The 20,656-nt window shown below is 52.5% G+C and overlaps 6 protein-coding genes across 8 annotated transcripts; 2 read left to right on the forward strand and 4 right to left on the reverse strand.

Annotated features, from left to right (window-relative positions):
• Positions 1–54: 54 nt before the first annotated feature.
• PV05_01973 lies at positions 55–4,121 on the reverse strand. 2 transcript variants are annotated; one of them, XM_013467034.1, is made up of 3 exons: positions 2,738–4,121; positions 1,832–2,573; positions 55–1,729 (listed from the first exon to the last, which is right to left on the reverse strand). In XM_013467034.1, exons 2-3 carry the CDS (start codon positions 2,538–2,540, stop codon positions 642–644), a joined length of 1,797 nt encoding a protein of 598 aa, XP_013322488.1. In that variant the 5' UTR covers positions 2,541–2,573; positions 2,738–4,121; the 3' UTR covers positions 55–641. The 2 variants fall into 2 exon arrangements, with proteins under 2 accessions (XP_013322488.1, XP_013322489.1); XM_013467035.1 differs by having other exon boundaries at positions 55–2,573.
• Positions 4,122–5,860: 1,739 nt separating this feature from the next.
• On the reverse strand, positions 5,861–9,926 carry PV05_01974 (uncharacterized protein). Its single transcript, XM_013467036.1, has one exon. The coding sequence runs from the start codon at positions 9,755–9,757 to the stop codon at positions 5,972–5,974; it is 3,786 nt and encodes a 1,261-aa protein (XP_013322490.1). The 5' UTR covers positions 9,758–9,926; the 3' UTR covers positions 5,861–5,971.
• Positions 9,927–9,949: 23 nt separating this feature from the next.
• On the reverse strand, positions 9,950–11,492 carry PV05_01975 (uncharacterized protein). The gene is made up of 3 exons (XM_013467037.1): positions 10,810–11,492; positions 10,252–10,750; positions 9,950–10,200 (listed from the first exon to the last, which is right to left on the reverse strand). The coding sequence occupies exons 1-3, from the start codon at positions 11,300–11,302 to the stop codon at positions 10,086–10,088; spliced, it is 1,107 nt and encodes a 368-aa protein (XP_013322491.1). The 5' UTR covers positions 11,303–11,492; the 3' UTR covers positions 9,950–10,085.
• Positions 11,493–11,978: 486 nt separating this feature from the next.
• Positions 11,979–15,511, reverse strand: PV05_01976. 2 transcript variants are annotated; one of them, XM_013467039.1, is made up of 3 exons: positions 15,048–15,511; positions 14,676–14,959; positions 11,979–14,623 (listed from the first exon to the last, which is right to left on the reverse strand). In XM_013467039.1, the coding sequence occupies exon 3, from the start codon at positions 13,137–13,139 to the stop codon at positions 12,318–12,320; it is 822 nt and encodes a 273-aa protein (XP_013322493.1). In that variant the 5' UTR covers positions 13,140–14,623; positions 14,676–14,959; positions 15,048–15,511; the 3' UTR covers positions 11,979–12,317. The 2 variants fall into 2 exon arrangements, with proteins under 2 accessions (XP_013322493.1, XP_013322492.1); XM_013467038.1 differs by lacking the exon at positions 15,048–15,511 and having other exon boundaries at positions 14,676–14,994.
• Positions 15,512–15,798: 287 nt separating this feature from the next.
• PV05_01977 (uncharacterized protein) lies at positions 15,799–17,239 on the forward strand. Its single transcript, XM_013467040.1, has 2 exons — positions 15,799–16,156; positions 16,213–17,239. The coding sequence occupies exons 1-2, from the start codon at positions 16,082–16,084 to the stop codon at positions 16,741–16,743; spliced, it is 606 nt and encodes a 201-aa protein (XP_013322494.1). The 5' UTR covers positions 15,799–16,081; the 3' UTR covers positions 16,744–17,239.
• Positions 17,222–19,974, forward strand: PV05_01978 (uncharacterized protein). Its single transcript, XM_013467041.1, has one exon. The coding sequence runs from the start codon at positions 17,388–17,390 to the stop codon at positions 19,887–19,889; it is 2,502 nt and encodes an 833-aa protein (XP_013322495.1). The 5' UTR covers positions 17,222–17,387; the 3' UTR covers positions 19,890–19,974.
• The last annotated feature ends 682 nt before the right edge of the window (positions 19,975–20,656 follow it).

A 20,656-nucleotide genomic window follows, 5' to 3' on the forward strand; every position in this document is an offset into this window, starting at 1 on the left:
CATCTTTTGCTTTTCTATGAATACAACCTCGTAAGTTCATAACAACGTGCTCCATGTTTCGCTACTCGCTGTGCAGAGTAGCTGACCAAAAATCCTTCATGGTGTGAAAATGCTTTGGATTAAAAACTCATGTATTCTTTCGTTTCACTCTCCTCTCCGAGTTAGCCGATCATAAACTCGGCCCTTTTCGCGCTCTTTTAATCATATTGTACATATACACATGTGAAGAATGTTAGTGTAACATCGTTCTCGCCAAGCCCAAACCCATTCGCATTCAAATCAATCAACATCTCTCCGGCCTGTCCTGCTTACACAGCGCTCGCGCCTTCACATTCGCATCTCATCCAGTGAGATCATACCGCAGTCGTACCCTTCTCAACCAAACGCCGATTCAGCGGTGCTAGATACCACTCTCGAACGGAGTCTGCCCGTATTGGTAGAGAGCAGGGAAAAACGAGAAATGCAATTCATGGGGTATCTATAACGTGGCTGGAAATCAATCATTGTTCCTGTCAACGCTTTTTGGCCTTTTTGGGGGCCCGCATATCTCGTCCCATCGAGACACGGAGGTTATTCTTCGTATTCAGTTTGCAATTCGTGTGCAGTCCGATTCTCGTTGTTGCTGAAATGTCTTGTACTCTTCATATTCGTTGTTGCTGTTGTGCCGATTGGGTGGCGACGGCAAGTTGATGTTTGAGCGAGTCGATCTCCTGCTGCATCCCATTCATTCGTGTTTCGAGACTGTTGACATAGGCCCAGATTCTATCTTTGTCGGCAAACATGTTGGAGGTCTCACCACTACCATGGCCCGAATGACCATGAGTCGAAGACAGGCTGTTGCTATGAGAGGACAACGGTCCGCTCCCACTCATATGTGTAGGAGGGCCAGAAGGTTGGGTCGGCGGATGGGCCGGACCACCTTGACTCGGCAAGGTATATCTTGCATCTGGCGGATTTAATACATTTGGAGGCGGTAATTGAGGTGGTCCAGATGGCACACTCAAGGATGATCCTGTACCACTTGCCCGACTGTACGAGCCCTGTTGGTAATGTGTCATGCTTGGAGACCGGTTGCGATGGAGGCTGCCTTCGGCTGACCCCGTCACCGAACCTCGGTGTACTTGTCCGGGTGAAAGGGGTTTTGGACTTTCGGTCATGGGGTTCTGCGCATAGACCGCATTCGGTATGGAGGGCCGCGAGCCAACCGATGAGCCCGAAACTTGTGGAAACGGTGGCGGTGCCCCTGGAGGGACAACAACGTTACCGGATCCCGAAGCGGATGGATTGAACCCGCTCCGAGGTGGAAACGCAGTGCTTGCTATACCTCCTGGGGGCCGACCTTGGATAGGAGGGTATGTACTCGGAAATCGGGAAGCGTGATCAGGGTCTTCCAGATTGTCGTCTCCTGAAGGAGCTTGACGACGAATTCGAGGGGTTTTGTCATTTCCCGGCTCATCGTCCATGGTCTCGGGTTCACCATACACGACTCCCTCCATGGACTCATCACCTTCGCCGTCATCGTCGCCTCCGTAGCTACCCATACTGGCTCTGCGACCTGCGCAGCCACCGGGGCCTTTGTTGTGGCGTGCCAACGCATCGCCCCGAGCGAACTTCCGGCCGCATTTGGGACAAATATGGGGTCGCTCACCGGTATGCAACTTGGTGTGCCTCTTGAGATCATGCAGCCGTCGGAACCTCGACTGACAGGTGGAGCATACGTATGGCTTTTCTTGACTATGTGTTAACAGATGGCTCTTTAGATTGTGGTGACGGGTAAACTCGGTGGCACAGTAGGGGCATCTGTGTTTTTTGCTGGAGGGAGATCTTGTACCTGCTCGTGAAGTGGATTGAGGCAAGCTCATTCCTCGTCTAGCGCCTTCACTGGGCGGCAGTTGCAAGCCAGGGGCTGGATAAGATGAACCCTTGAATCCCTCACCAGGCGAGACAGTGCCCACTTCGGTGGCATTTCCGACTTGGCCAAGTGTTTGCTCAATCGGTAATGGGCTTCCCACAGTCGTGGTCATGCCCGAGACACCCGCCACACTTTCGAGAGTTCCAATGCTGGACAGGCTGGTAGGGCTAGTTTGCTCTGCATGATTATCGCCAGTAGCAGAGGCTTCAGAAGTCGCAGAAGCATGCTGGATGTTCTCAGCTACCTGAACTAAAGGTTCGCTGATAGTGGTTGCTGGATCTGGAGCATTGTCTGAGCTGGACTTGGGAGCCTTGCTCGTAATATTCGAGTTTGCGCCCATCAGAGCACTCAATGCTTGTTGCGAAGGATTGGGACTTGTCCCAGTACTCGGTGGTGAGACGGATCTCGAGGGCCGGCGGTATCCTTCAGCGATGGCAGCAGCAGCAGTCAACTGGGGCCCTTCGAGCTTCCGTCTTTTTCCAGGCCTCCCAGAGTCTTCAAAGTCGCTGGCAGAACTGACCTTGAGCTTTGTTTGGAATTGCACAGGACTTGAGGGTTTAATGAAAGTGGGAGACCCCGGCGTTGAGCCCTCCTGGGATATTTGTGGATCAATATTGGACTCAGCCATAAACAGATATCTTCTTCAAGCAATCAACCTGGCCTGTACCACCATGTTGTCAGCGAGAACAGTATACAAAGAGGAAGCTTGCACATGAGGCTCAGGTGGACAAACACGTCCCAAATTCAAACAGATGAAGGGGGGAAGGGGGGCCTTTGGGGTGGTAGCGACAGATGTGTTCTTTCAGTGCGCTGCAATTCGCGTACCTTGTGCGGACATGTGGTCAGGTATGAAGTTGTCAAGAGTAGTTAGATTTGGCGGGTTCTCCAGCCTCAGTCGACGCGCAAGTTGAATCCTGCGTGTTTCGGATTCACTCAGAAGCCGGGATCGATAGCGCCGGTATAGATCCTATCTCTTAAAGACAAAGTGGGCGACGCTGCGCAGCATGGTATGTAACGGCGCCAATGCGTTGAGGGAGGGAGACTGCAAGCCAAGGATCGTAAGGGTTCGGTTTGCTCTTTGTGCGGTCGCCTAGGAACTTCGATTGAAGCGTAGCAGGTAGGTAAATCGCTTCGCTGAGTGGTAGACGACGAAGAGACGAATATTAAGACCGACGCCGGTTTGCGATGAAGAAATATGTGGGCTGAAAATAGTCGACAGTCGTGACTAGTGGTGGACGGTGCAGGCAGGTAGCGAATGCGGCTGTGACAAGTTCTCGGTATGCGGCGCTTGAGGGGCAATTGCTTGATGATTACTGTTGCAGCACAGTTTATCGTGCGCGCAGTGAGGAAGCAAGGAACGCTTGAGACGACAAGTCGTGGCGGTTGAGGAGGAGGGAAAACAGCCAGCTGCCAGCCAACAAATAGTTGGGGTTGGTGAAGCGAGGTTCGAGTCGAGTTGAGTGGAAAGGAAGGAATAGACGGAGAGGCCAGGCGAGGTGCAAGTTCGGGTTGAAATGACGCCGATTTGTTGAAGAAAGCTTGACGATGAGCAACGCGGGTTTGGCTGGTGGCGCTGGATCGCAGTCGACAACAACCCAAGGATAGCTTGTGAATGCCTGTGTTCAAGCTCGAGCAACTGAAGCAGTGACTCTGTGAGGTAGGAGAGGTGTTGACAGAAAAGTAGTAGAAAAGTAGTCGGCCAGATCAAACCCGCCGATGGGTGACGATGCCCGTCGAGTATGAAAGGCGAAGATAGTTGGGCCCAGGGTGTATCAATTGGACCAGGACCAGGGGCCGTGGAGTGGGTATGATGGTGTTGGTGGAGCCTCCTGTTGTCAACGAAAACTGAGGCTGTCGAGATTCAAGACGACGAAGAGGCTTGAGAGTGGATTGGGGCGCATGAGTTGAACCACCAAAGGCGCAGGCGAAAAAGATCTGATGCGATCCTTCCTGGGGGTTGCCAGGGGTGGCACTGGTTGCTCGCAACACTGAAGAGCCGAGAATACAAGAGTGGCGTCAGAAGGATTTTGAGCCACCTGCAGCCACTATAGCCAATATGCGGAGGACCCGGTACGGACTTGGGCAGGGGTACGAGGATCGATCCAGGGTGACGGACCGGTCGTTGGTTGTTAGGTTCGACACAGTAGAATAATGACAATGACAAAAGGCCTTGACTTGATCAGATCGCCTGCGTCGACGATGATGTTTGATGTTGCTCGTGAAAGAGGAAAAGGGAGAGGCACCTAAGAGGAGAAAAAGAACCATTCAGGTATTGCGTGGCAGTGCAAAAATCCAGCAAGCCAAAAACGGCCGATCGTTCGGTGACTGACGCTCGTAATACTGTCGAGCGGCTTCCCGCCAATCACACCTCTTTCGCATCGGCCCAGCGCCCGCTGCAGGTGCAGTTGCCCTCTATTTCAAATGACAGACGCCCAAACAACCACCACACGGGACTCCACAACCCAAGAGCTGCAATGGATAGAGGCGTTTCGTGCTGCGCCGTTCCTCGTGCTTAATTCACGCCTTCAAGGGACCTCTTTGCCCTGCGTGCTGATGACATGTATGCACGTCTGATCGCCAAATTGCCCCTTCACACCGACTACCCCTCGTTGTCTTTCTCAGTTCCCTTATTACTCCGGATGGTGCTCGTAACTGTTGATCTCCGGTCCCTCGAGATGTCATCGGTGGCTGGTAACGAGCCACTAGCGCCACCAGCTTCCGGCTTGTTAGGCGCCAATCATCATCTCCTCTGGTCCCTTCGCGCCAGCCTGATTACAGACGTCACATCGGCCTTTGGTTGTTATTGGGTTTAGCTGCCTGTCTTGAAGTCTTCACTCTCCACGACTCTCTTTGCTAGGCCCAACGCCTCGCCCAAATTCGTCAACAACACTTCTCTTTTCGGTCGGCCATACTCCGTATGCCGGATCTTGTTGAGTTTACTGTTTGCCGGTGGCGTCGACTGTTCATAAGGCTCGGCCTGCGCCAAACACAGAAGTACCGAGGTCATTTCACAGACATTACTTGCACATAATCGCCCCCTGGTCGCTTGTGGCTGACGTCTCCCTCTCCAATGGCCTCCCCTTGTTTTTCACTGCCAATCCACCTGTCTCACGAATATCCCGATCTCTCATCTATTTCTGTGATCGACACGACCCTTAGCTGAAAACTATTTGACGTACCCTCGCACATTGAACGACGACTCGTTGCCCGTTCCAGCTAACTCGCGTGCGAGATATTACCGCCATCACTGGACGGCCGACGACTTCACGTGTAATGTGCGCTGCGTCCCCTCGACGACAACAATACTGTGCAATGATCAGTGATGTGATGTAGATTCCATGACCAGTGCCTCGCAAAGCTGCAGGCGGATCTCAAGTCCTTCCAGCTGCGGGACCTGGCCTACTCGAGATCAACCCTCATTCACCATCACCGCCATCATCGCCATCATCATGCAGCAATTGGTGCAGCCCTCAGCAAAGCCAAGGTCGACGTCAGCCGCCATTTACGAGTACATATTCATGGGACGCGGACTCGTGGGGCTGATGAGACTCCGGTAGCGACCTAAACAGGCCCTATCCCAGTAAGGCAGCCACACTCGTCGGGGGGGGTCAAAGCGTCCAGTGGCTAGTGACTTATGTCCCTGTTTTTTGTTCCTCAGGCCTTCAAGCCTTACTCCATCGAAGCTCCCGGTTTCACACTGGTGGCTCATTCGAGACCAGCAATAATTGATGTTTGACATGTCTCTTGAGTTTCGAAACATCGCCCGAAACCTCGAGCTACGCATCTTGCCGGAATTCCTGCCGAACTCAGGTCGCTCAAGGAACATCCTTGAACAAGCTGCAGCGTGCAGCTGGGAAGTGCATCGAGATCAGAAACCCATCGGAAAGCCTACCAATTATTGCCACCAGGGTGCCTGCGCCTCAAAGCTTTGAGATCTTACAGTATCCGTGCATTCCTTGCCGCCTACGCTTAGTACGATAAAGTTTGTAGATTTCTCAACTACAGGGATATCTCAACAACACCGCTTGTTACATCCGCCCGAAACATCGCAGGGCATTTTCACGCTTGGGCCTGGTCATTCGAGGCGTTGCGCTGCTTGGCTGCCTGAAGAGCCCTCTTGATCCGATCCTGGTGCTCTGGGTCGTCTCCTATCTGATCCATCATCTCACGAATTGCGTCGACTGCATCTTGAGGCCCCTTGGTGACGCTAGCGATACGGACGTTCATTTCTTCCACCAACTTTGTGTCTTCTTTGGCCTTCTCCTTTTCGAGGCTGATATATGTGGCCTTGTCTGCATTGGCTACTTGAGCCTCCGCCACCGAGACCCCGTAGTCGGAGTCGTTCAAGAGCACGTCCGCCTCGTTTGACAAAGCCAGCATTTTGCGCGAATCTGCCATGACAAGGCCGACAACATCTTGAGTCGACGCCAGTGTATCTCGGGGTCCTTCGGCTTCGTACAGCGTTGCTTTGACTGCTTCTTGTCCAGACGAGATCGCCTTCTTGAGATCTTGTATCTTGCCCAGAATATCATCAATGAACGTCTGATTATCGCCTAACCCACGGACAGTGGCTCGATCGAACGTGTCCATCAATCTGTTGGCTCTCTCATCCTTAGCACGGGCTTCGTGGAGCAGTTGTGTCTTTTCTGCTGCCGCAAACTCTTGTTCCAATTTCTTCATGCCGGCTTTGTCATTGTTCATGTAGAGCACTGTCAGTTCGAGATGTTTGCGTCGCCTTTCTCGCTCCATATGTGCTTCGGCCAATTTTCGATGCCTGATTTCAATCTTGTTGAAGAGCGTGATGACACAACCCATGACTTCAGACATTCTCGCCCTAGCAGTCTGGCCCTTGAAGCAACGACTCACTGGCTCGCTTTCTCGATCCAGAAGGTCATTGGCCGTTGCATAAGCCTTACTCAAGTCCTTAATCTCTTTTTGAAGCCTCTCAGTCACAGGCGTAAAGACCTGACCAGTAAATGACTCGAGTTCTTCTTGATTCTCACGATACTTTTGCTCGGCTTCGGCCAGTTTGAACTCGGCTTCAAGATCCCCTATGTCCGCATAGCCAATTTCATTGTCATTGAAAAGAGCATCAAGGTGTGCCTCTGACTCTTCTTGCCGGGTCCTTCGTTCAGTATCTTGTTGCTTGCGTACTTCTCGATTTGTTCGATCCCAGCGGATCACAGTCTCGTGGATGAACTCGAATTGGTCGGGCACAGCGTCAATCTTCGCCTTCAGATCTACCACATTGGGATGTTGAACAGACTCCTCGAACGTGTTATTCGGCAATAGAGACCGCAACGCTTTCACAGCTTGTTTCGACGGGTCTTCTGCTCGTATGCTGGCAGGAGTACCAACCCGCATAAACGCGGGCGTGTCAGCCCGAATTGCGTTATCGCCAGGCCGAGCAGCACCGCGTGGTTCAGCGCTCTTCTGTCTGACAGCCATGCTCTGCTTTCTGATCAGGCCGATGAATGCTTCGTCGTGTTCTTTCCTACCGGTAGTGGAGGAAGGTCTAGGTGTAGTGGGCAGTGTCTCTCGAGCCATCAGTCGACCAGAGTCCACCATTGAATGCCGCAAAGATGAGTACGCTTCGTCTGCGGGCTTCAATGGTTGTGTTTGTTCCTCTCGAGTAGCTGCGCCGTAGCGGAAAGGTGTGTATGCGGGCCGAGAAGGCTCGAATCTAATAGGCACAGCAGGCTTCTGCCCTTCCGAAGAGCGAGTCCACGAGGATCGAGGTTCTTCTGGTTCCACAATGATCGGTGCGTTCATACCTGGAGACGGGGGCTGCGCCATAGCATAGTCTTCTATAACCATTGGTGCATCATTGCTAGGAGAGAGAGCACCGACCGGGTAATTCTCACGACCTCTATTCTGTGGGTATGTGTTGAGGGAGGGAAACGGTCTGGCGGGTTCTTTTGACGCGGTTTTGGGGACCTTAGGACGACCACCAGGGCTGTAGGCTTCCTCATCTTCCAAAGACCGGCCATTCCTAGCAGAGTTGTCCACCATGCCCGAGGTTAGACCCACAACTGAAGGGATTGCTGTAGTTTTGGCGGCCTTCGGACGGCCACCCGGACTGTAAGCTTCGTCTTGCTCTGTAGCTGCGTCTACACCCGCCAACAAGCCAGGCTTCGAGCAAGGCGGCTGCTCTGGGGCAGAAACTCCGCGTGGCTGGATGTCACTTTCTGTTGTGATGGGCTGCTGTGAGATAGTCCGCGCCGAAGTCGATGTCGCTGGATGATTTGCAGTGTCCGGTTTGGCGTCTTCAGTCACTTCCTGCACTGACTTGGGCAAAGCAGCCTGCATATCTGCAAGACTGGCAGCTTTCTTGACGTCTTTCGCAGCCTTGTTCAATTCAACCCCGTAGAGCAGGCTTCTCAAACGAAGCTCTTTTGTCACGAACGATTGGAAAATCTCAAACTTCTCCTCATCAGATTCAGCAGCGACTTCCTTTCGCAACATCGCAGCATATCTTTTCAGTGACGCTTTGAACTCCGGCTCCAGATCAGCATATGGATCTACAAACTTCACGTTCTGACTGGGTTCTGGCGATGCTACGCGAGTGGAGGTACGAGAATCGGGTCGCGAAGACGGCTCATTACTAGCCCTCACCCTTAGAGGCGTGTTCCATGCTTGGATGACGCTGTCAATGTTCCCAGGATTATTGCTCCTGTCCGAGCGAACAGACATGCTGCCGTCATGATGGCCCGCAGAGGTAGGAGTCTCGTTGCTTTGCGATCGTGACGATTCCTCCTGGAATTTTGGCGAATCCTGACGTGAGCCTCTTCGAGCCGTCACCGGGCTTGCAGCGCCAATTTCCACAGGGGGTTGCTCATGAACAGGAGCCGGCTTTGGTGTCTCGGTAGTCGACAGACTTGCGTGTGCTTGGGGCGGCGCAGCACTACCATGAGCTTGGGCTAAAGCGTCTGGCGGAGGGTTGTATGGACTTGTCGGTGTTCGTTCTGGGGGCACTTCCGGCTGCCAAAGCTCCCAATCTGATGGTCGACCAAAACCAAGTACCTGCGAATGCGTGATATTATCCTGGGGTCGCTGGTAGTTACTGACAGTTGGGAGGGTATCCGCTTTTCCCTGCCGACCCCATGGCATATTACTTTGCTCGATAGGCGAGACCAAAGGGGCATCATGTATTGCCGTAAACTCATGTGGTGCTGGTGCACTAGGATAGTATGCCTGCCCACCCGGAGGGACAGCCTGAGCATTCCATGCATTCTGTGGTTGAGGATCGTAATGATGGGTAGGAGTCTTGTGAGAGTATTCGTGAAAGGGAGTATTGACTAGATTGTGGTAGGATTGCATCTCGGCTTCGTACGCGGCAGGACGCGGAGGTGGAGGTGGAGGTGGAGGAGGCGTAGGTGCAGGAAATGTAGAGCTTTGAGGCGAGGGCCTCGACAGATAGGGATCGTTCCATGGCGTAGGATACTGTTGTGACGCGCCAACATGCGGCGGTGGTTGCTGATGGTAATTCGGCGCAGGCGCGTGGTCCGGCTGCGGGCTTACTCGGCCAGCGGCACTGGGTGGACGAGGAGGCAGAGGTGGTTTCGACTCATGGCTCTGAGGTGCTACTGTCTGGTTATACCGAACTCCCCATGAGGCCGTGCCGAACTGCGCAGGCGGTTGTTGTCCTGGCGCAGGAGGAGGAGGCGGTGGTGGTGGCAGAGGCGGACCAAACTCATGGAAGCCTGCATTTTGAGGTGATACAGGAGATTGAGGTTGTAATCTTGGATCTGCCCATCCTGATTTTCGCGGCGGAGCTTGCCAGGGAGGTTGAGGCGGACCTGGTGTGCCTTGGGAGTAGTTGTATGGCTGGTTGTGCGGATTCATGTTGTCATCCTATATGACGACTCAACGGCACAGGCCAGCATCTGCGACTATCCTCTACCTTGGCTCAACCTGAAAAAGAGTTGTTTGGTTATATGCATGGAGATGATGTTAGGATTATGTTGGCAATATCATCGGCGGGAATTGCAAGTTCTTTCATCGACTTAATAGCACAGCGGCTAATATTTCTTGGTTGTAGGCACCACAGCCTCGTTGAGAGATATCGCAATTTGCGGGACGAAGATACGAGAAATTGGCCCCTACGGATTCCAGCTGACGAGAAGCTTCCCATGCCTTCGGTTTGTCTTTGCGTTACAGGTTCTAGTCTTAGCTATCCGCTCAAATCAAGAACCACTCTTCCCTGCAGCTTGCCTTTGTCCATTCGCTCAAATACCTCCGTCAATTTATTCATAGGTTGAGTCTCGAAATGAGTCTTAACGATGCCCCTAGGTCCGGTTAATATGTCAATCTTCAGCGAAGCATCAGAGCCTGCTCACCTAGCTGCCATGTCCAATGTATCAATGGCGTCCTTTCGATTCCCGACCGCACTGCCCACGATTCGTAGCTCTGATACCAGCATTGTGGCAGGATCTGCGGTGGCGATCGGGACCGCCTTTCCTTCGGGAACACCAACACAAACGAGAGTACCTCTGAACTTGAGAAAGCTCAATCCTTGAGCGTAAGCAGCATTACTTGCTGTGCAAACCACAACAGCCGCAGCTCCGACACCTCCTGTCGCGGCTTTGACGTCCTCGGCCAATTTCTTGGTCCCATCTTCGTCTCTGGAGTATTTGCCAAGGTCAATGAAGACCTCAGCACCGCAATCTTTCGCGAGCCTCTCCTTCTCGCCCATGTCAATGCCGATCATGCGGAAACCCATCCCTCGAGCTCCAATCTGGAGTGCTAGGTGTCCCAATCCACCTCCTGCCCCCGGGATAACGACCCAGTCGCCGGGCCTTGCTCCAGATTTGCACAGAGCGCTGTAAACGGTAACGCCTACGACCATTCATGGTCAGCTTTCTTCTTCTTGACATGCAGTCAGGTTGGCTTCTCACCTCCGCAGAGCATGGGAGCTGCTGCATCACTTGGTAGACTATCAGGGATAGGTGTAACATAATGAGCCGGAGCAAGTGCATATTGTTGGAACGTTCCAGGCGTGTAGTATCCACTAATTTTGGCAGAAGTACAACATGCATCAGCACCGAGAAGACAAGGTTGACAGTTCCCGCAGGCAGAGGAAAGCCATTTGATGCCGACTCGATCGCCAATCTTCAGCCCAGAGCTCTCAGCACCTGGACCGAAAGCAGCGACCGATCCAACTCCTTCATGGCCGCCGATCTGGCCCTTCTGTGTTGGTGCAGGGAGCCAAGCCCATGAATTGGCCATGACGCCCATGTCGCTGTGGCAGACACCCGAGTGTGTCAAGTTAATCAAGACCTCGCCGACGCCAGGCTTGGGTGTGTCAACCTCTTCAACCTTAGTGGAGATGCTGCCAGGGTTATCGTATACAACGGCCTTGTGCCGTGAGGGGACTTGGACTGAAGCCATGTTTAATAGAAGTTTCTGGCCGGGCTTATAGGGTATGACAGGAAATCCAATAGTGGTTCTCGAGAACGCAGGAGGGCAAGCAGGAGAAGACAGAAGCCACAAGTGCCAGGCTTACACTTCACAATAAGTATCCTGGCACGCGTGTGAGGGGAGGGGTCATTTCGCCTGCGGAACTACTTGGTGCAAGGACTTGTACCGTGTCCGCGGGGCCACGGTCCGGCTACCCTGGGAATATCATAATCACAAGCCACAGGATGCTGATCCTCGAACCCGTCGAGTCAGAAGTTGTTCTTCCTAGCTTTTTGATCAAGGATGAGGACGGGAGTCGAGGGGAAAAGGCCCCAGCCCGTGGGGAGATATGTGGAACGCATTCTCAGAGAACCTCGGCTGGATGTGGAACATGGCGCAACCCGGGGTCTATTCGCCAAATCGTCCTTCTGTGGAGAGACACCCCGCGAATGGTGACGACAAGCTGCTTGGACTCGAATTCCCACGATCGAAGACGTGCCGAACTGGCATGCCGAGATCAGGCAATGCTACAAGGAAGCAATGGGCGACCATGCGGCTAACGCGGAGACCACCGGCAACACTGACCTAAAAGCATCTGGATCCAGACTTCTCTTCCACCATAACACATGTCTGATCGACAGGAACGCGACGGGATTATGAGACGATCATGACATTAACCTAGACTGAAATATACCGAGATGATCTACCCGTAGATGAACCCATATCACGAGCTACCAGGCAGAACGCAAATCAAAACCCGCTGGGCCCTCTCGAATCTTTCCGCGATGGTATCTCTCCTGATTGACGATTAGGGTGCAAAAAAAGCAGTAAACTGGAAAAAAGTTAACCTAGCTCCTCTCGTCCGGAACAGCCCATCTCACGCAGGCCTTGCTTTGTTCCAACTAAGAGAAAATCTTTCCCGAACTCTGGCAAGGGCCTGCGCCCTCTGGTGCCATTCTCAGTTGCTTCCGAAACCTCGAATGTCCTGCCGTTATCCTCCAAGTCGTCATTCAGCTCTTGCCTCAACGGCATCCCTGACTTCCTGGAGCCTGCGTTGGTACTGTGCGGGAGCTTCGTTGACACTGAGCGCGGCCGCAATGGCCCGCAGATAGTCTGCTATCTCCAAGAGGTCTCTGGAAGGAATGGTGACTCGGGTGTCGCGAATAGCATCGAGCGCATCAAGCATAAACGTTCTCTGGTTTGTCGGGGCCTCATAGATCAATCGACGATATAGGCTGCTCTGAGGCATTGATTGAAAGCCACTGGGATCCTGGCATATTCGTTTCAACACGTCCAAGAGAACAATCAAAGTAGCTGCTCTCCCTTCCAACCTCAGCTTCAGATCATTGAATGCAATTGCAGTGAAGCGACGGAAATCATGAAATATCTCTTCCAACCTGACTGCGGATGTTTCGCTCAGTAATTGAATTCGTCCGGGCTCACGCTCTCCGGCCCTGGTCAGTGTTTGGTAGTCGTTGAACATTCCCTCGAAACGCCGTTTCAATTTTTCCGTGAATAATTTGGCCCTCTTCGCTGGCGTATAGAATCTGTTGAGTCCATTCCAGATCTCAGGATCGTGGCAGCCAGCTTGCAGCAGGGTACCTGTAAGGTCCTCGGAGATGGTTAGGTCCGACAGCGGTCTGCCACGCTGATAATCCGTTATCTGGTCCCAAATCTCAAGCCTATACTCTGCTGCGAACAACCATCGGTCGAATGAAGAGACGATATCCCAGATCTCGTGTTTCCTCTGTTGCAAAGTGGTTTCCGAAAATGCCATGTAAGTGTCCCCTAAGGAGAGCCTGGAGAGCTCTTCTTGCGGCACCGACATGAGCTGCGAACTGGACCTACGTCTGTGAAGCACATCTCGGGGAATTCACTCTTGAAATACTTGAACCGCAGGGTCACCAGGTTGGTGCACAAGGTCGCTAGTATGGCCATCCTTCCAGCAATGGAGAAATCCAGGCACTTGGTGGATGGCAAAGAAACTCTGAATGGAGAAAAGATGCATACCTAATGCCCACGGCAAGCTGACGGAAAGCAGGCTGCTGATGCCGGGCTGCTTCGCCTCCAGGCATAAGGAACGAGCTTTCCCCAAAGAATAGAGCTTTTAGGACTCCACACTGGCCCGGCCATCCTGGTAAGGCATATTTTATTCTCCCAAGGTCCGGATATTGCCATACTCGTGGTCGAGAGTGTGAAAAGGGGGCTGAGGTAGCAGGGCGCTTGAGCCAGACGGTCACGTGATCTCCTTGCTGAGCGCGTCCTGGGCGGCTCTTATTGGGCTTGATCTGTGGTTCGGAGCGAATTCTCCATCAGACCAGGACCGCGATGCCCTAGGTCGGTCAGCAAGCAATAGAAAAGAGGCTGAAGCCGAGCCTGACCGAATGGCCGCAGATGATATTTGATTGTTGCGCTCTGGGTTGGTGATGAGGTATAGGAAGTTGGTGCTCGCGTGTGCCGGCGCAGGGCCACTGTGATGGAAGCCTTGCATCATGGGTAGTAACGGGAAAGGATTCTTTCTGGAGGTGTGCACCGCCAAAGAGGCCAATGCAAAGCAGACGGCCAAGCTTGAGGCCTTATCTTTCGACTTGGGTTGACAGCTGGAGGTGATGATGTGATTGAACTTCTTGCAGCTGCCAAAGTGCTGGACTGTTGCATTCGCACAATACTTCACACATTATCAACCTTTTAACATTGGTTAGCTGCCTTCACTCCAGTCATTGTCCTTTATCGATTCCGCTGTTAGGTGGATGCCACAGCGACATTGTTACTAGTGTGGCCGAAAGGAATTTAGTATTTCCCTGGGCTCATGAGCCATTCCAAGAAGCTGTGACAAGCCCCAAGCTCGTTATGCCACATGAGCAGGCCATGGTGCATGCACCAAACGGCAAATGCGCATGATCCGAGCCCAGCGGCCTCGAGAGTGGCCCTCGAGGCAGAATTCGGGGTCTCCGGCTTCGGTTCCGGCATGTTCTCTTCACTGCAGGGCCACCGGTTGATTTGTATATGCGGAAGAAAGTACTCTGGGCTTTTCATGGTCCAGCCGGGCGTGGCGAGCATCAAGCCACCCAATGGAACTTGATGAGAGCACTTCCCCTTTCTTGGCAGGGTGGCCGACCGACAGGGCTAATAGTGCTGCTGCTTTCGATATTGCAGTCTCGTGGAAATAAGAACCGAACGTCCCAAGGTCTGGCCTGACTCCTTGCCCTCTTGCTCGAGGCTCAGGACTAGGTCATTTCTCTCTCCGAGCAAATGGAGTTAGCCCTTCTCGATGGTAATGGCCAAGGCTAGGCAGAAGATTGACAGAATAATCTGTATCGCATCAGAAGACCCTATCAGGAAGCACGGCAGGGACTTTACAAACCAAGGTGGTCAGCGTCCCAATAGCTTTGATCTCCCACCCTCCACAAACAGCATATCCTCGGGCCATTTCCCTCTGATAGCGAAAGAATCTTAGTGCCCCAAAAGCTGATACAGCTATTGCCGACCCATGACAGACCGACGACAAGGGAATGCTGACGACGAAGTAGCCGAGGACCGGGTTGGGGTTGAGGCTATGTTGAAGTCGCATAACCTGTGCGATAATCACGCCTAACATTGCAAATGCTTGTCCTGTCCGGAGATAACCTAGGAAAGTTCTCTCATTTGCTGCTCAGGAACAATCAGCAACAGAAGTAGAGGATGGTCATTCTCAGATCACAATCTAAGTTAATGGTTGCTCAATGCTCAATCTTACCTAAATGATCACGGCATTTCACATGAGGCACACCCAGAGAAACATGCCTCCGCCACCAGCGCAAAGCTCTAGGAGTGCTTTGATTTGTGACCACGGTCGACAGTTGTGGAAAAGGATCGTATTGAGCCTCATCCAATTCTAATGCCTCTTGGTCAGAGGGATTCGATAGGCTTTGGCGAGCAGGAGGAAGCTCGCCATGGAGCTCAGCAACTTCTGCCATGCAACTTCCAGCAGTTGCCAAGACCTCAATACCTGTAGGTCAGTTCTGGAGTATCTGGATCTCCCGGGTCTTGACGGCGTGTTGCGACACTGGATTCCGGGTTCAGCAGCCAGGGTCAAGATGTTGAGAAATCAGCTTTAGGCTGGAGAAGCGTCCCGGAACCGTCTGGAGAGAGCATCAACCGGGAAGTATATGAAGAGATGGAAATATCGACACACTCCTGTTGCTTGATCGTATGGGTTTGCGAGATGCATAAAATGAACGAAAAATATGGTATGAAACCGGGGAACATTGGATGGCTAACTGTCTAGGCACTTCGGCAGTGGTCCGATGTGAAGCGTTGCAGGCCCGGAGGACACCAATCAAGGGGAAGAAAAGGCGCTCTCCCAGGCGGGCCATGTGCGACGACGGCAGCAGCCTCTCGCCCATCCTCATCCCGGTTTTCCACCAGCCACGCCAAATCATTCCACTAACTTCCAGCTAAAAACAACATCCCAACCTCCTCCTTCGACTGGCTGCTCATGCATCCCTCCGTATCTTCTTCTTCTCCGGAGTATTCCTTGCTGTATATATCCTGCACAGACTGGAGAGCTGTTCCTAGGGTTCTTATTCTTTGGCTCGTTCCGTCACCGTGCTCTGAAAGCGTGAGGACCGTGTCTACGGCACCTAGCTGGTCCAACCCCGCATTTAAACTGTTAGGCATCAAGACCCATATGGGCATATCGAGCAGTGACCGCCTGAAGTCGAGAGCACAGACGGACCACCAGCGAACGGCACGCTCAAGATTATCTGTTTCGAATAACGCACGATCAACATGCTCGGAGGCTTGCTCTTCTCCTTTGTGAGATTCTGGGAGATCATCACCTTGATTCCAGTCATTGGCATGCTGGTATGCGCGTCTCCATGAGCTTTGCTCGCCATCCGCATCCGCTGACAGTCTGCTAGGCATGGTTTGTCGATGGCTTCAACGATAACAACCAACTTACCCCCTCCTTCATCCTCGTCCTCTTCATCGTCTCGATTCTAGCCTGCGCCTGGGCCATTGCTACTCTACTGCGTCTCGGTTCCACCCGTCGCTCCGCCTTGTTCGTTGCCTTTATCGATCTATGCTTTGTCGGTGCTTTCATTGCCGCCGTCTACGAACTTCGGAAAATCAGCGACGTGAACTGTAACAATTTCTCAAGCGGCTCTATCTACATCAACCTGGGGCCTTTTGGGTACTATGGCAGGAACAGTGGTTCCTCGTGGGCGGTTCATCTCAACAAGAACTGCTCCATGCTGAAAGCATCTTGGGTGTTCGGTATCATCAACATTATATTCTTTTTCTGGACGTTCATCCTCGCCCTCTTCCTCCATCGGCACGAACGGAAAGTGGTTGTGAAGGAAGTGCGAAGGACATCGAGACACAGCAGCCGGAGAGGCCATTCTCGTTCGGGATCGAGACGGAGCAACAGCCGCCGCCGCTACTATGTTTGAACAAGCAACAGACCCAAATATTGGTCAAAGAGGCGGCTCTCTGGAGAGGAGGAGCGGAAGGCGGGATGTGGCTCACGAATTTCCTTGACTTGACTCTGATATGTGTGGCCAAAACAGGACGGTAAACCTATGTATTAGCGACCCAGCGAGCTTTGTCGACCTTGTGCTTGGCTGATCTAGCCAAGTGTTCAAGAAGGATTGGATATTTTGATGGACAGAACTGCGATGTTGATTTTTGGAAGCTTGGACTCCATCAGCTTGCCCAGCGCCTCGGGCGTATGACTGGCGTAATAAATGTTCCAAATGAATTCGATGAAGCAAGAAAGATGGGGGACATTTCTCACGATAAGCGGATGATGGCGGGCAGCAGTCTTGCCAGTCACATTCCAGAAGATTGTTTGTCGGAGAACGCCGATCGAATCTCAACTTGACTTCTAGAAACCAGTACGGGAGCAAGCCCCATCTTTCATAAATCGCCTCTCGTACTCGTACATGCTTCTTTCTTTCTCGCAGCTGCCCGTGCCTCAACTCGAGCTGATATCACACGTCTGACGGTCTCTGTAGACCTTACTCTTCGTATGACTTCAAGAATCAATGGGTGCCACGTCTAGAGCTCTATCGCGGAATCGAGGAATCTTGCAGGAATGGCCACCCTAACGGACGGTGGCGGGTTTCACACGGTATCGCGAGAATCTCAACCTGTGGCAGCAATCGATCCTCGGATTGGTCTAATCACGAATATCGACGAAATTCGGGAAATAGAGTATCCAAATCTTTCGCATACGACGTATCTCGACCATGCTGGAACGACACTATATGCGAAAAGCCTTATCAGAGCATATTCCGAAGAGCTAACAGGCAATCTCTTTGGGAACCCTCATTCTGCCTCAGCATCGTCACAGCTGTCTTCGCGCCGAATTGATGATGTGCGCCTACGTCTTCTACGATTCTTCAACGCAAATCCCGACGATTTTGATCTAATCTTTGTTGCAAACGCCACCGCAGCTTTCAAGCTTGTTGCTGATGCCCTTCGGGATAGTGATAACGGCTTCGACTACCGGTATCACGCCGACTCCCACACCAGCCTTGTGGGCATCAGAGAACTCGCCTCTAGAGGCAGTACGTGTCTCAAAGACGATGACGAGGTTGAACAGTGGCTCAGTAGCCTCAAGCAACCACGCCATGACTTTCCCGAGGGAATATCACTATTTGCATATCCTGCTCAGTCAAACATGACCGGGTGTCGACTGCCTCTGCGGTGGTGTGAAAGGATACAGGACCTGCGCAGATCTGGTGGGGGGCCCGTCTATACTCTGCTTGACGCAGCTGCCCTTGTGTCTACCGCGCCTCTGGATCTCTCGGATTGTTCAACGGCTCCTGATTTTACTGCCGTCAGCTTCTACAAGATCTTTGGCTTTCCAGACGTTGGTGCTCTGCTAGTACGAAAAGAATCAGGAAAAGTCCTGCTGCAGCGAAAGTACTTTGGTGGTGGCACAGTTGATATGGTGACGATGTTTGGCGAAGCCTGGCATGCAAAAAGGGAAACCTCGCTGCACAGCCGGCTTGAAGATGGGACTCTCCCATTCCACAACATCGTCGCTCTGCAACTAGCTCTGGACCTTCACAGAAAACTTTACGGCTCTATGTCAAATATTTCGAGACACGCAAATTGCCTTGCCTCAATATTGCGGGCTCAATTGAGGGATCTACATCATGCCAATGGAGCTCGAGTATGCACACTATATCCTGCAGACGCCTCACCAGACGCTCGTGATGGACCAGTCATTGCACTCAACCTCAAAGACAGGCACGGCAAGTACGTGAGCAACGCCGAAGTTGAGAAACTTGCAGTCGTCAAGAATATCCAGATCCGAACTGGTGGACTCTGCAACCCGGGTGGAGTGGCGACTCAGCTCGGACTGTCGAATGATGCGATGCGCCAGAACTATGCCGCAGGCCAAAGGTGTGGTGGGGACAACGATATAATCAACGGAAGGCCTACCGGTGCTATACGGGTCAGCTTTGGGGCAATGAGCAACCCGTCAGATGTAATCGCTTTTATTGACTTTATCAAAGAATTCTATGTCGACTGGAATCCTGCCCAACCATTGCGCATTGCACTGTCCCCGCAGGCAAGGCCGAGTCGGACAACCAGTATGTTTACGGTTGAAAGTCTGTCGGTGTTTCCAATCAAAAGCTGCTCGGCCTACAAAGTCCCATCTGATATTTCTTGGGATATTGGTCTCAAAGGTCTTGCATGGGATCGCGAATGGTGTCTCATCCATGAAGGCACAAATGTCGCACTAAGCCAGAAGCGATTTCCTCGGATGGCACTTCTGCGACCAGAGATTGACCTACAAAAGCGCCTTTTGCGCGTGAGCCTTGCTCCGGGACTAGGCTCATCCCACGCTCTTGAAGTGAGTCTCGATTTGTCGCCCAGACACACCGTCCCCATAAGTGCCTGCGAGAGTACCACAACCAAGTCATCAAGCGTCTGCGGCGAGGCCGTCGACGTCCATGTCTACACGTCTCGCGAGGTGGCGGCGTTTTTCAGCGATGCCCTCGGGGTGCCCTGTACGCTAGCAAGGTTTCCCAACAACGGGACAATTCGACAAGCCAAAGTGCGTACGCCTGTCTCGACTCGCGGAAGACCTGCTACAACGCTCGGAAAGTCGATCGCACTTGCGAACGAGAGTCCAATACTTCTCGTTTCTCGATCCAGTGTCAACCGGCTGAACGAGCAGATCAAGCGCAATGGCGGCGTGGGCAAAGCTGTCGCTGCCGATTCATTCCGAGGCAACATCGTCATCGCCGAGCATGTCGATGGGGGAAAGTCAGAATGCCCTTATGCCGAGGACAACTGGACGAGTCTTCAGATAGGAGAAGACCCGACCAATACGTTTGAGGTGCTGGGTCCGTGCCAGCGCTGCCAGATGGTCTGCGTCGACCAGAAAAGTGCTCAGCGACAGCAAGAGCCATTCAGCACGTTGGCGAAAACGAGGCGGACAGAAGGAAGGGTGTGGTTTGGTATGCATATGTGTCTGAAATCACTGGATGCATTGGAAGGGTCACAGGATTCGCAGCGAATAAAAATCAGGGTCGGCGATCGAGTGATGCCGCTAAGTGTCCGTCATGGAGCCGAGTGATGGCCATCAGATGTATTAAGACATGTACAAAATGGAATATCCATGTAGCCACGATAGCCATTCGGTATCACAGAACAGGTGCAGGAAATCTCTTTCCGCTCCATGCTGAAGCTCCATTAGACAAGCCGCTTTCCGCTAGGGTACGAAGACAAGAAGGCGGAGATTCCGTATCGATGCCATGGCAAGCGTCGCGCTATCTCCATCAGCAAGCCCTGCTGTGCTGATATACACTTGGAAACATTGGAGTTTCTGCCTTTGGTCGGCCTTTCGAGACTTTCACAGGCGTAATCGAGTTCTGACTGGCCAAGCACCTTCTTACGGACAGGTCAAGCAAATCCGAAACGATACCCTTTCAGGTCAATAGATCCATTACATGCTCGGCGGACTTTCCCACCAAGCATCCGGATGAACAAGACAATCCGCAACACCTATAGCGGTGAAGGTGCTTGAATAATGAGAATTGTCTGCGCAAGCCTCCGCTAGTCTCTCGCTCCTCGTGAGGTCGGATGCAATACCGGACTCTGACATTCACCCGTTGTATTGCCAGAAGCTTGTGCCTTTGAGGTCATGAGGCCACAGAACGTGCGGGCAAGCCGTCGTATTGCTTGCCGTTGTCTCAAAGGTCAATGTGGAGTCAGCATCCGGAAGTTGTCACCTTGGCCAAAGATACGTCGAATGCACATGTGAAAAACGATTCCATTCCGTGCCTCCTTGGATGGTTGTTGGTTGAATGATCTAGCAACTGGCGCTGGATTTAGTCCGAACAA

Source organism: Exophiala xenobiotica (assembly GCF_000835505.1).
Source record: "Exophiala xenobiotica strain CBS 118157 unplaced genomic scaffold supercont1.1, whole genome shotgun sequence".
NCBI classification, from domain to species: Eukaryota; Fungi; Ascomycota; class Eurotiomycetes; order Chaetothyriales; family Herpotrichiellaceae; genus Exophiala; species Exophiala xenobiotica.